The sequence below is a fragment of the Poecilia mexicana genome, unplaced genomic scaffold (assembly GCF_051168715.1).
Source record: "Poecilia mexicana isolate PSO_F unplaced genomic scaffold, ASM5116871v1 scaffold_19, whole genome shotgun sequence".
NCBI lineage: Eukaryota > Metazoa > Chordata > Actinopteri > Cyprinodontiformes > Poeciliidae > Poecilia > Poecilia mexicana.
Window position 1 is genome coordinate 18,981,700 of NW_028263388.1, and position 14,950 is coordinate 18,996,649.

The 14,950-nt window shown below is 37.6% G+C and overlaps 1 protein-coding gene across 6 annotated transcripts in view; it reads right to left on the reverse strand.

Moving 5' to 3' along the window:
* Positions 1–14,950, reverse strand: part of LOC106919544 (calcium-activated potassium channel subunit alpha-1a-like) — a 93,806-nt gene that overhangs the window by 24,637 nt on the left and 54,219 nt on the right. For 2 of the 6 annotated variants that reach the window (XM_088016346.1, XM_088016344.1), the window contains exons 9-19: positions 13,819–13,910; positions 9,790–9,900; positions 9,559–9,664; positions 9,389–9,471; positions 9,194–9,263; positions 8,901–9,056; positions 8,427–8,536; positions 8,101–8,169; positions 7,894–7,980; positions 7,526–7,602; positions 5,827–6,000 (exon numbers count right to left, since the gene is read on the reverse strand). In XM_088016346.1, the coding sequence (XP_087872472.1) occupies positions 5,827–6,000; positions 7,526–7,602; positions 7,894–7,980; positions 8,101–8,169; positions 8,427–8,536; positions 8,901–9,056; positions 9,194–9,263; positions 9,389–9,471; positions 9,559–9,664; positions 9,790–9,900; positions 13,819–13,910 (1,135 nt within the window). Of the gene's footprint in view, positions 1–280; positions 614–2,700; positions 2,734–5,826; positions 6,001–7,525; positions 7,603–7,893; positions 7,981–8,100; positions 8,170–8,426; positions 8,537–8,900; positions 9,057–9,193; positions 9,264–9,388; positions 9,472–9,558; positions 9,665–9,789; positions 9,901–13,641; positions 13,734–13,818; positions 13,911–14,950 lie in introns of all 6 variants that reach the window. The other 4 variants (XM_088016347.1, XM_088016349.1, XM_088016348.1 and 1 more) reach the window with 4 other exon arrangements.

A 14,950-nucleotide genomic window follows, 5' to 3' on the forward strand; every position in this document is an offset into this window, starting at 1 on the left:
GCATGTCTAAGACTGACATCATAATGGAAGAAGTGCAAGTACACGGGGCCGCCAGTGGAGAGCGACGCTCCGACACTCGGGGGCCCTTCACATCTTTGCTCGGCCTGTTTAATATTTAATGTTTCGCAGCTGACAGCTGCTCAGGCTGGGTCATTAGTAAAGAATGCTACACATGCAGCCACTCCAGCCTGGCAAGCACATGCTTTGGTTGTGCTGTTGTTGAACACAGGCCTGCCTAACACAGCAAGAGTAGAAGAGAGGTGGGGTAGTTGGCTCTTACACTGCCGCCGACCGAGTGTGGTGACACTGGGGTGACCGGGATGGTATCTGTACTTCACCGGCAGGCTTCGCGCCCGCTGAAGTTGACGAGTCTCCTCTGCCACCCCTGGCAGCCGGCCGACCCGGGCCAGGTCTCTAGAGCCCACGAGGCTCAGTTTCAGGGTGGAGGGCTTGCTGAGGGGCAGTAGGCTTCCCTTGCGGTTGTTTACCAAGGGAACGGGGACAGCAACAACTCTGTGGGGGCCCCTAGAGACCACGTTGGCTGAGACATGGTTCAGTTTGGCTGATTTGGACTGAAAAGGCGGCGCTTGGATTACAGGGCTGCTGTTTACTGCTAAATGAAGAGGAGTCAAAATCAACAGCTGCATGATGGATTTTTTTTTTTTAAGTCAGCTCAAACAATCTAAAAAAGCAGCATAATATTCTGTTAGAAATGGATAAATGAATATAAAAACGTTAATCATTGGCACTACTTTTTTTCTCAGTAGATTCATGTTTTAGTTTGTCCAGTAAAACATTTAGTGCCTTCCAAAAGTGTCAATAGCACTTTGTACAAATACAATTTTTCATTATTTTTAAGCGACGGACCAAAAGTATGGCTTTGGTAATTATGAAGTGAAAGAAAAAAATATATAAAAAAACGTTTTGTTAAAAAAAAAAAAAAAAAAGCTTGGTGTGCATTTGTACATCTACATTATTCTAATGCCCATCAATACAATCAAGAGCAACCTACTTTAAGTACTCACTTAACAACAAACGTGAAAGAAGATGCTTTGGTCCGATGAGATTAAAACTGAACTTTTTGGCCCTTGTGCAAAATGCTACACATAGCGAAGAGCTAACACTGTTTCATTACCCTGAACGCACCGTTCATTACCCTGAACGCACCGTCCCCACAGTGAAACATGGTTTCTGCACCATGTTCCAAGGCTGCTGTTCGTTAGCTGAGACAGAAGAAAACATGGACAATACTTACATATTCGTGTTTACAAATGGTCTTAATCCAATCTGTGTTTGGGCTTTGTTGCAAAGAAGAAAGTACAAAAATGTTGACCTCTAGATCTTATACAGAGACTTGCAGGTATAATTTAGTATACCAAAAGTAGTTCTACAAAGTATTTATACAGGGTGTTGAAAAAAAAATGCACATTGCTCTGTTTATATTGCTAAAATACACATGTAGCCTTTTCCTTTCACTTCACACTCTACTTTGTGTAAATTTATTATATTAAATCCAGATTAAAAAGTAAATCAAAATTTGTGGTTTTAACGTAACAAAATATGGAAACGTTTGAGGGCTATATAAACACTCTTGCAAGGCGCTGTAAGGTAGGACTTCATTTAAAGTAACTTCAATAAGACCTTTATATATGTGTGTGTGTGTGTGTGTGTGTACGTGGGTGGGTGTGTGTGTAGGTGTGTGTGTTAATGAAACAAGTTAATAATTAAAGTACAATCACTAGTTTGGGTGGGTAACTCTTTCTGGCACAAGAATGCTAATATCTGAATAATTGAACAAAGCCTCATTTTTATTTAACGCCACTTAACCAGCTCGTATTCACCTCAGATGAAATGTTCCTTTTGACATTTTACTTTGATATTTATTATACACATAAATTAATAAACCTGCTTTCAGGTGCTTTAGCGATTGTTGTGCCACAAGAAGAAGGAGGTGACACCGTGAATTACAGCAGCCACGGCTGCTGTGTGCAGGTCATGGCTGACGGGGGACGGGGAGTGGAATTCAGGCTAAGGCAGTGATAATAAAAGGAGGTAAAAACTAGTGACGATAAAAGAGAGAGAAGAGGAATGCTTATTTAAGTTAAGGGGGGGAAAAAATGTCTGGAAGCTAAAACCGGAGAAGAGAGATGATTATTCTAACAGTCAGCTGTCTAGCAGATTACCCTCCCTGTTTCAGACCTCCACTATATATCTGCCTCACGTCAAACATGAGCAGCACTTCTTCAGGACAACACAATGTGGCAGATTTGCTGCACAGATCCTTTCGAAGTGAAGTGGATGACACTTGCCTGATGGCTAAATGAAAAATGCCAAAATATTATATCAATTCTTACTTTTACTTTTATATATTTATGCATTATTTATTCCCAGGAAGAAAAAAACAAATTGCCATTTTGGGATTCACGCATATGTTTACTCAAAATCTGTTTGTTACATTTTGAATTGATCAGTGATTTAATGTATTCACACATAGAGCGAGGCAGCAGCACCCCCTAGTGGCGACACCCCAGCGTAAAGAAAACATTTTCCTCCGGCTTTGAATGCAAAATACAGTAATGGATGATGACAGAGGAGACGGTTGAAATACAGCAGGTTAGAGACAGATCAGGTGGCGACAGTTGAGAATGCGCATGTGGAAGTGTTAGAGAGAGACGTCAGGAGGAGGAAATCAGCACTTACTTGATTTGATATATCCATTATAGCTATTTTTAGCTGAGGAAAATACAGAGATGAATGAGAGGTTACAGGGGAAAACAGACGGCAATGAAAGGCAAATTAAAAATGAAAACAGTGGATTGAAGGTTGAGGAGTTTGTCTTTTTAAGGCACTGAAAAGAAATCCAGAAACGAACCCTGAAGACAACAGGAATTAGAGAGTAGAAATAAAAAAAGAAGACATTTATGTTGAATAACTTTTTTTTTTTTTTTAAATGAATAAATTTTGATGTCAAAGCTGAGATGCTACAATGATTTTATACAGTAATTAATCAGACAATTAGTTTGTTTGTTAATTGACTGTGAAAATTAGCAAGCAAAATAAATATATAAATCACAATACAATTAGTTTTCTTCCTGAGACTAAAAATTTTTTTTTTTAAATTTCTGGTAATTAACCCCCAGAGTCCAGGTGGCGCGTACAAATCACTTCCTAAAACCTTCGACTAGCATTCCAGCTTTCTCAGCATCTTTCTGAGAAGTCTGAGAAAGCCTTTGTAGGTCAGATTGGCTGTTACAGGCCAGTAAAAGCACCACTCTGAAAGTTTATTTTGGGTATTTGTTTACACGTATCTGCTCAGTGGTTCGTATGGGCGAATCCTCCAACCACGGCCCACACCTCCAGGACCTCTTCTGCCGTGAAGTTGCTCATAATCTCCTCAAACCTGTGGTTATCCCTGCTGCTAGTGTATCTTTACAAAAGTCAAATAAATGCAGAAAAACTAAGGAACATATATGTCAGACGTTTAAGCAATATAAAGTTAGTATATATTTTTAAGAGGTTTCTGTTCCAGCATTATTCATTATAGTCATAAATTAAAATGCCATCTTCTTCAGCTCTTACAACTTCAAGAAGGTTAGCATTTGATTTCGAGCTTTGTGTTACCAAAATAAATAATCAAATTGTTCCTTAAATCACTTTCTCACTCCTCAGATGTGCCCATGAGAACCAGCAATGAATGTGCAGAAGTTTGAGCGAGTCACTTTTTTGTGTGCACGAAATCCCACACTTGCTCATTAGTGACTTATTTCGACCCCTTGCTCACAATAAAGGTCATGCGTTGAGCTTAAGGCACGATGGTGACAGCGATGTTCAAACAGGGACCTTGCTGGTCCTGGCATCTGTCGCCTGCAATTGCAGGGCGCGAGCAGAGTCACAGGACTAACAGGCTAGCATCTGTCCCACAACCAGAGCAAAGCAGAGGAGGGCGGGGGCATCTTGGTTTGCCTGGTGGTTACGAACTGTCAGGCTGAGTTTCATGATAACCGGTAGCATTCCAAAAATGAAAATGCAAACATAATTTCCACGTCAGGCCGCATAAGGCCTTGCTCTGTGTGTCTTGCGCGCTGTGTCGACAGCGGATGTGCAGCCACGCCAGGGCTCTGTTCGCCAGGCGAATCTCACAGCAAACAGCCCTAGAAGACACGCCGAGGGGCGGAAATGCCCAAAGAAGCTTAGCTCCGCTCAGAATGCTCTTTGATCTGGAGATATTTCCTGAAATTGCATGGCAGTCTAAAATGTTTTCCAGCAAACTGCTCTGAAACCTCAGACACATTCTGCAAGTCTGCTGCCACGCAGCAGAACAGCCTTTAAAAGGGGGAGTCACACCTGAATTAAAGATTCCCGTTCATCTCAAATCAATTCTTTTACATTCAATACGATCCAGCACTCTGTTATTCCACATAAGATCCAGCTCTGTTCCAATCCTCTTACTGCAGACTTCACTCAGGGTTAGGAAACTAAAAGCTAGAAAGCACATCCAGCAAGCGCAGCACTGGTTTATCTGCTCAACATGTTGCTGATTTTACCCTCAGAGCTTTTCATCCTAATTTAATAAAGCCACTACATTAACCTCAATATGTGCTGAAGTCTCCTAAAAGAAATTCCCCTCAGGTGTTCTCAAGATCACTTTTAAATTCTCGCCGTCATCTACTTATAATAATATCCAATCCTGCATTTCTCATTTCTGCAGGGTTGATTAGTGATGTATTTGGATTAAATATGTTTTACTTTACTCTCTTCAAAAATAATCTCCAAACATCATGCTGAAAAATGCATTAAAATCCTCCAAAAGTGACTTTGTGTTGGTGTGCGAGTGTGTCTGAGAAAACTTAATGTTTGGTTATCTGTTTATTTAATTTATGCAAGGGCAATTTTTGATTGACAATTTCTAAACAAAATACCTGCATGCCTCACACAACAGAGAGAAATAGCTTCCAAACGAGACAATGCAAAGGGAAAGACAAGCACCAGCTGACCCAACAGTCAAAAGGCTAAAGCAAACATCTGCAGTTCTGGTCAGGAGTTTAAAAACACTCTTAACAGGCATAAAAGTCATTTATTTGAGCTTTTAATCATTTTTCTGAATTGTTAATTTTTTCAGCTTGAGATGTTCATACAAAAGCTACTAAAGTGTTCTTTGAAAACAAAATAATGGGTGCAGACATCTGTTTTTAATGCAGACCCACACATATTATTGGTCTGTTTTTTTGACCAATCATCTTGCCAGAATTGGTAGAGTTCACGTACATTGGTTCCAAAACCAGGTTTTGATACTTGTCAAAAAATCCTGTCAGATTCAAGTTTAACCCTTCTGATTCCACTATTTTCAAAGGATTTAGATTTTCACACACTAGGGAGGTACCAATAAAGAAAGTTCACTCTGACATATGTCAAGAGATTCCAGGGAGTTGATATAATTTGTTTAAAAAAAAAACAAACATTTAAGGCTCTTTTATGATTTGAGCAAATCTCCCTGGATAAAACACCAGGCCAGCAAATTCAAAGGGTAGTCATCCTTATTGGTTAAATAACCAATTTAAACGTGTGCATCTAAGTCTGGTTGTTAAAACACACTGAAGTTGTGCATTGTAAACTTATTCCATGCTGAAAAAAAAAGAGCAATTCTAGCAAATTATCAAAAGTCCAAATTACTATGACGCGAGAAGGGTAAGTATACTTCTGACCTGAACTATATGTTCTAGAAAGTGAGGACACAGCAGCTAAAGCCAGAAAGAGCAGAAGCCGCAGACACACTGCAAAGTCAACACAGAGCACAAGTGAAGAGCACACGTCACGGCGACAACTTACAGGCACGTAAAGTGGCCGAGCAATCATTAACAGAGAGAGCAGAGAGTGGGATGTCCCGATGAGGGGAGTCCAAGTTACAACGCACTATAACCGGCATGCAAGAGCGCTCCCACTTTGAGCGCCTGCGATCAAAGCAACATGCCAGTCTCATTCTCTTGTAGGCGGGTGTCTTGGCTACAGTCATGGGTTCAGACGAGAGGAGAGGAAGAGCAGGTTAATGTGGAGGGTCGCTATGGGGGAGAAGAGGGCAAAGGCAGGCAGGCTGCAGAACAGAGCCTTTGCAAGAATGAGCATGTTCAGCTTTGTTGTGACAAATTACAAACTTTAGATCTTATTTGGATTTAGGTTTTTTTTTTTTTTTCCCCTTCCAAATTTTTACTTTGTGGAACAATATATTTCCTGCCTTTACCCCTTCGCCCTCATCTAATCGTGACCCCAACAAGCCTATGCTCACTACTTTCTAAGACACTGCATATCTCAGCAAATGCTCATAATCTTGCACTATGCTATGAGTTAAATCCAAAGACAGCACAGACTTCTAAAGAAAAAAAAACAAGTAAGTCAAATGTACCATTTTCACAAAAACAAAAATAAATCTTATATCGCATACAGAAAACCAGAGACATTCTAACAGTTGTACAAAACAGTGCAGGGTCACAAATTACTTTGACATGACTGCAATAAGATGTGCAGTTATTATTTCACTGGCCAGTGGTGACACCTTGTGGTGAGGTTGAGAATTACTGACTAAACTCTGCAGAATTCCCATAATTAATTTACTGTTCCTCGTATATGTAAAATTAAATAAAAATTAGATATTGTTAAATTAAATGTGTTAATAATATTTGTCATTTATGTAATTGTCAGTCTAAATGCAACACATGACAATGACTGGCGTCCAGGCAGCAAACATCCACCGTTTCATGCAGCATTCACTGTGCATTCAAACAGGTCGCTTCAGTCTGGGATGCAAGTAGCAGGCTGTGTGTTTTTGTAGCAGAAACAAACCAACATTACTCACAATATATCACTAGAAAGTGATTTTTTTTTTTTTTTTAAATGTTCCCAAGCAGCAAAAAAAAAAAAGAATATATGAAATGCGAAAGTTATGTGTTGGTTTTTAATGAAATAAGGAAAACAATTTGAAGATGAGTTAACAACAACAACATGATTTTTTTTTTTTTTTATCGTCTACTATAGCAAGATCCATCCGGGTATCTGTGGTGTTAACAGTCTGTCTGAATGCCTGCTAACATGACAGCATGTTAAAGTTAGTTAACAGAACAAACATCGAGATCAAAAACTCGAACATGAAACGCATTTAAAAGGAATTCAAAAGACTAAGATTCAGATGAAAAGCCTGAAAGATTGTATTTGCTGTTAAACTGGGGTTGACCTGAGAAATCAAACTGTAAAAGTTAGCAGTAAGGCACTTCGGTCAATATTAGCTGTTTTTAAAAGTCATGTCCAAATAAATTTGACTTTCTTAAAAGTGATAAATTATGTATGTGCATGTCTTCAGATCTTTGGAGAGAAGGGCCTGATAAGAGTATAATTATGAGGTTTTATAAGATTGTAGCTGGAGAAGAAAAGCACCTAGTGAAGCAACTGTAGTTTTTAAAATCAAATATCTCTCTCCATCTTAAACTGTGCATACAAGTCAAATTACCGGACACTGTTTTATTGTACGATAACTTACATTTCTTGCATCCACATTTCTTTATTCTTTTGGGATCTGTTATGTCATCGTGACAAGCCTTGCAGTAAAACAGCGCCCTGCAGAATAAAGAGAGAAAGAATTCACTAAATGCTGGTGCTGTTTAAAGTTACTATTGAAAAAACAAGTTTAAAGACGGCTGTGAAATTGGCCCAACATGAAATGCAGAAAATCTTTGAATCTTTGAATCACATTTGAAACGAAGGAGTCAGTGCAGTTTATCGGGGAGCGCCACACTAATGAACTGCACGTTACATTTTGATGTGTGAACACTGTTTATGTAGTTGGACCTTGATGAGTCATGATCCTGTGTGCTCAGTTAAGAAAAGGTTTAATCTCCAACTAATCACCTTTTTACTTCTTTGGCATCACTTGCGATGAAGAAGCCCAGGGTTCCCTCCTGCATTTTCACATGGTTTCCAGGGTTGATCAAAGTGCTGGGAAGAAAAGGGGAAAAGTTATTTAGGGGTTTGTATAGCTGATTTAAAGTAGCTTCACAGCGTCGACCAAACCCTGCATTATTTAATGCACCCAAACAGCTCAGACAATCCATTTACCTGCTTTCCCTTTGATCAGATTTGTGCTCTATAGCTATCAAGAGTAACTTCAGCTTCACGTAGCAGAGTCTGCAAAGCATAATACCAAAATTAGATAAGAATTGAAATAGTTCACCGACAATCATACTCTTCATGAAAACCAGAGCCAGAATTAAAATATGCATTTCTCATCTTTTCATCTTAAAGGTAAAACATTTTCAATATGTCATAGAAAATACACAATATTTTTGATGAAAAGGCCTGCAATTGTAAATACAAAAGTGTAAATTTTGCATATAAGGAGGAAATAAAACGTTAGAAAAGAATGCTAATATTTTACTGCTTACTCGCAGATGACTGGGAAGGACAACCCAACAAAGGCACTTGACAGGTACTCTGTGTACATCTCATTGGCTACTCCTTCAAGGTAGTACTTCTGCCATGTGTCCTCCTCAATCTGCAATAAAGAGAAGATTTTCTAACAAAACGTGAAAGTGGTTCATTTATTAAAGCTGTTTTCGCATTTTGCCACGTTGCAACCACAAACTTCAACGTATTTTAAAAGGGTTTTATGAGATAGACCGACACAAAGTGGTGCATATTTGTAAAGTGAAAGGAAACGAATACGTGGTTTTCATTTGTATAATTTTTTGAAAAGTGTGCCATGATTTATGTGCTCAGCTTCCTTGAACCGCAAGTCTTTTGGGGGATTTCTCTACCAATTGGGCCCATCCAGAGACTTTTAATTGCAAAATATGCACCTATTACTCCTAATCACTTATTTTTGATGCCACAGACAGATGAATCCTAGCTGTGGGTACCTTGATAAAGGACCTCATGGAGAAAAGGTTGGCCAGCATGGTGGAGAGTCCTTGAGCTAGGCAGCTCTGGGCAATGAACCCGAGTTTCAGCTCAGCAAGGCAAATGGCGTCATCCCCCTCCTTCCAGTTCCAGCTTGGGATGTTCAGAAGGTGAGCCTGTGGGAAAGGAATAAAATGCTACTCACTGCACATTTTTAGGAAGATTAAAAAAGTTAAGTGATTAATCTCAACACAAAACGCCTTAAATTATTTGCAAACAGCAGAAACGTGTCCACAGTAAGGTGAATACGAACCTTATTGTGGTACTGCAGCATCTGCGTTATTATTCTGATCTTCGGATGGTAGTTTTTGATAGATATTACCCTAACAATAGACAAAAAAGAGCTTGAATCTTGTATTATTTACAAAAAGTGGGTGAAGGACAGAAAAATGCACATCTTAAAATCCAATCTAGAAGCTGAGTGAAAACGTGAACTAGTTTTAGAAACCTCATGATGTTGGATGCATCTTCGGCGTCTGGGTCAGCACAGTATTTGTTCGCTAAGATCAGGCAGGCATCAGCTGATTCAATCTAAAAATTGCACCAAGCAAACGTACATTTTCCCATAACGCATATCATAATCCGACATGCACACACAGAAGAAGGATTATACGTTACCTTCACTCTGGCTAGGTCATGTGGGTTCAGGACAGACCCCTGGTAAAACTCTACTTGGGTAAAATGACGCTTGAACAAGGCTTCCAGCTCAAGATTAGGGGAAATACTGAGAAAGAGGGGGGGGAAAAAAATACTCATAATAAATCAGAAAATTTAAGAAGAAGCATTTCTGATGTAAATTTAAATTTGTTTTCACTTGCAATCCACAACAGTTCAAAGATTTGCACTTACTTATGGAGAAAAACAATTTCTACATTGACATCATCCCTGTCCTTGTGTAGGAAGTCTTTTAGGAAGTTGGACACACTCTCGAGCGTTATGTGACCACAGACCACGATGTGCCTGGAAAACGAGGGGCAGAGCGACAATAAAACTAAAAGGCAGCAAAAGACAAAAACAGAGGAAAAAAATATATATCTTTGTGGAGGGGGTGTGGGGGGTTATTTGAAATTATTAAAATTTGAAATCTATGCTAGTGTGAACTGTTACAAGAAAGGATGTTTGATGTTCTCATGATGAGGGAGGGTTATAAACGAAAAGGTCAAAGGGCACCGTGGCTTTCAGCGTCAGATTATAACGGATCAGTTTTCCTCAGATGGAGATTATAAAATCAGCACATGGTTTATCTCCGTTCCCACTTCCCACAGTCTCTATGCATAAAGAACCCAGATTAGTCTTAGTTTTGCCCTTATTCATATTTGTCTTTATTAATAGTTAATTCAGATGTTTGTCTAGATAAATGTTGCATTTCTGCCTCAGCTCTTGTATGGAGAATTAAATGACTTTAAAAGGCCAGAGACACCAGAATCCCAGTGTGTTTTTCACTTTTGTTAAGGAAAACAGAAAAACGGTAGAGGAGGACATAAAGACGAAGCACAGAATAACTGACAAGCACAGACACATTACCTGTAAGTATCTATTAATAATTTAAAGTTAAAAGTATGTCTCATTAGAAATTAATAACAACAATAAAGCTTGTGACTTGGATTAACAAACCAAAGTCACAAACCATTCACAAAAAACAACTGCAAGGCCTTGAAAACGTTTTCCTGCTTGTGGAACTTTTAAATTTTTGTCCCATTAGAGTCACAAACTTTAGCCTCCAGGACCAGCTAATCTGTATTTATAGTAAATTAAGAGAATGAAATTAAGAGTTATCTACTACGGGTAAAAAATACCAGGGCATTTTATGGCCCTTCAGCTCAGCGTTGCTTTGTTAATGATGACAATAATGAAATTGTGAAATTAATGGCTCTTCTTTCATGACAATACAGAGAAAATGATGAAAAAAAAAATGGCTCCTTAAAGACATGATGGGAAATTCAGATGTCCTCAAGTCGCCCACATGAAAAAAATGACAAGCTGATAATTCTGTATGGGGATCTGAAATATGCTGCTTTTATTTTAAAACAAACAAACAAACAAAAAAATAAACTTTTATTCTATAGGTAAGGTCTTTTGTCTGTTATGCAAGTAGCTCTTTGTGATCCTCCAGTAGTGCATTGTGCCTTTGGAAGCAGGCTCTGCACTAATAAACAGAGAGAAACGTGAGTTACTCTAAAAAAAAAAAAAAAAAAAGAAAAGGAAAGAGATGTACAGAATGTCAACTAAATATGCAATGAAACACACACAAGTTATTTTTGATAATTGTTTTAGTAAAACATAACTATGCAGCCTGGTCTGATGTTGCCAGTAGAAGACATACATGAATAAATACTTTGAAAAAAAAAAAGAGTTGCTGGTTTGGCAACAGTTGTTGTAAATTTTGCGATATTTTAGGAAAAATAGCAGACCATGCCAGATTTGTAATCTTTATAAAGACCAGTCAAAAATAAAAATAAGAACTCTGACCTATCATTTCCTAATTCTTTTTTTTTAAAAGACAGATCTTTCATTGTAGTCTCCAGAATACTACCATGACATTAACTCAATCAGAGATGTGATATGGCACCGTTTTTCCAGAATTAAAGTGCAGCATGCAGCTTGTCAGAAAAAGTGAAAAAATAACAAAGCCTTCTTCATTTAATTATCTTAATAAAACAGAGAGAGATTGAATATGGAGTTTTATATGTTGCCTGACCTAACATTAATCATTACTTTCTAACGGAAACATGCATGTCAATCCTCTCGTTCAACTTTTGGCAGGAAAGCAAAACCAGAACACAAAATTTTCCAGCATGTCAACGGATTATTTTTTTTAAATCAAGTTTTTATTTAATGCTGAGGGTGTAGGTCAGACTGAAGATAAAGGCCAAGAAAAGGCAAAGCATGGAGAATAAACAAGCAGAGCAGGACAGAGCCAGAGTTTTAAGCTCAGAAAAACAGCACATTTAAAAAGAAGCATGAGGGAATTGATGACATAAAGGAGAAATGGGAGGATTCTGGTACTTTTCGTAGAAGCTGTTAAAGCAGAGCTCTAACATTGACTTTTTTATTTTTATTTTGTCACATTACAACAGCAAACTTCAAAGGATTTTACTTTTATTTTACGTGACAGATCACCACAAAAAGAAGTGTACTATTGTGAAGGAACGCGTCGGGTTTTTCAAGAAGGTCAGGGAAGCTGAAAGTAGAAAGACGAATCCTGGAACAGCCACCTTATATGAGCCACAATGGAACGACTTGGACCAAAGCATGTTCATATTTTCAAACGGCCCAGTTAAAGTACCAACCTAAACCAAATTGGAGAATCTAAAAACTTCTGTTGACATGATCTCAGTCCAATCTGACTGAATCTGATCTATTTTGAAAGGAACAATTAGAAAAAAAAAAATATTTAAACTCTGGATATGCACAGCTGGTACATTCCTGAAGTTGTAATAGGACAAAATGTTAAAAACTTTAAGGAGTAAGAGTGCCTTTTGGAGCGCACTGTTTTATCACATGATGGGTACTTGTAAATCTATATTATGATGATCATAATGTCAATAGTTATTTAGGTATGTGTATATAAAGAGAATTGATATATATTCATATATTTATTTGGTGTGAGGGGAAGATGACCAACAAAATGAAACGGTGAATGAATGACTGCATCAACCATGAAAACATTGACTTCAACAACAAAACATGTTTGATTTTCTCATGTATGTTGAATAAATCTGTGATACATTCATCTGCTTAGTAGATTTAGTAACTTCAGCTATTAATTAAATTGGTTATGCTGTAGTATTTAGTTTTGTCTTTAAATGTTTACTATTCTATCTCCTTGTACCGACAGCAGAAGAGTTAGTACATTTAAAATGGTCCACATAAGGCATAAAGCAAAGATGGTTATTTAACTCTCTATTTCTGAACTCGGAGGCCATAATACATAAAATAATGATAGAATATAATAACGGCAGTTTATTTTTAAGCTTGTATTTCTTTCTGATTATCATTAGGGCATAAAAGACAGTTTAAAAAAAAGCAGGTGAACAAATATAATTTTTCTGAAAAGTTTATATTAACTCTGTACAGGCATACATTTCCGGTCCTTTCTACTACAACAAATGAATAATCACAGTGTACAAACAGTGAGAAAATTCTACACATGCATAAATTAAGCATGGCAAAAATATATATACCTGCACTGAAAGACAACTTCCTTATCAAGGCATTTTGTCGAATTTTTTTGCTTGAAAAAGCTTTATTTTCTTCTAATGAAGGAAAATTCTTATATACAAGCAAAATTAATTCATATTTGATTTAATGTGAGTTATATTTCCAAAATGAAATATTTCCATGCTTTGCAATAACTGTAGTTTTCCAAAAGAAAAAAAAAAACTTAGAAAACGAGGTTAAAACTCCTTGTTAAGATTGTAGTTTCTTTACAGTGTAGGCAGGTATTATCAGATGAACAGTAACAAAGACAAAACGTACAAAAAAAAAAGCTGAAGCAATGCAATCAATACATCAATCATGGCCAAGTTCTTCAGTCACGGTGTGACTTGTGTTAAATCATTTAGGTCTCAAATCACTGTTTTGTATTCCACATAAAAGTGAGCATCTCCTTCTTTTGAGAAGGCTACTCAAGTCACACAAAATCACACCATAGCAAGTTTTTATTCTTAAAGATTTTTCTTTTTTATTTGTTTGACTTACTTTCTGCCTCTGGTCGAGTTATAACTCCCTCCATATTTCTTCCGATTAAGGATGAGAGCAGCAATTTCTGGCACGTAGCGAGCAAACATGGCCTACATGCATGAAAAAGAAAAAGAAAAGGGCATGCAGAGAAGGCTCTACCACGGCGGAGGCAGTAGAGCCTCCTTGAATACTTACTTTCTCCCATTAACAGCACTATAGGAACCACCATATTTCTTGCGGTTTCCTATTAACTCTATGATTTCAGGGACGTAGCTTGCAAACATGGCCTAAGGAGAGGATAGAAGACAGAAGAAGAAACTAAAAACGACAAGCATAGAAGAGGAGGTCCTATGTTTTCTCTGCAAGATGATAAATTTGAAATAGAAACGCAGCCACGTAAGCAGAGATATTACCACTATCTGTTAACAGGTAAGAAGATTCTCTTTAGGGGAAACTGAGTAAATGTAAGCTGAATGTAACTTGAAGTCATTTCACAATTACATTCCAATTGTTTAAAAAGTATGAAGATGAAAAAGGACACTAAAAGGTTCATATTTACAGATACCGGAAGAATAAACGTGAAAAAATGACAGCAGGTGAGAGATATGCCGATCTGCGGTAGAAAAATGAAAGTGATGAAAATCAAGAAAAAGCCTTATGTGCCATGTTTTCTCCAACAAACACATGTTGGGCAGATTTAAACACCACAACTTAAAGGATGGCAAACATTAACGCTGCACTACTGCACACATCAATTCCTTAAATATCTTTGCACCTAACATGAAACAAACATAAGAGAAAACACTAATTTCAATCTTCTCATTTTTGTAAACAAGCTTGGTATACTACAATGTAGCGCTGGCGTTTGACTTTTAGTGTCCAATTTAGGTCTTAACAACCTGTCACTGTTTGTCTCAGTAGCTTCACTGGCTGTCTTCATTATATGTTGCTTATTTCCACCATTATTTTTGCATTAGCTCTTCATCTTAGCTGTTTGCATTAGCTTTATAAAATTCTGGGAAAAAGTTGTTTTTAATGTACTTGAATTGAAATGTCAACTACATTAGCTGTGATAATTTTCCCCCTGAAATATTAGCAATAGCTAACTGTCAACATTAGCTCTTTCCATTTGCCCTTAGCATTAGCTGTTTACACCCGATTTTTCACTTCCTGTACGTCCTCTCCTTTAGCCTCAAGTTAACCTCAGTAACTTAACTGGTAACAATAGTTTTAGAAACCCACATAAATTAACACAATGCTTTCTTGTAAGCGCTGACAGCCTTTTATTTGTCACTGTCTACAAATAATTAGCCAGGTATTGTATGCA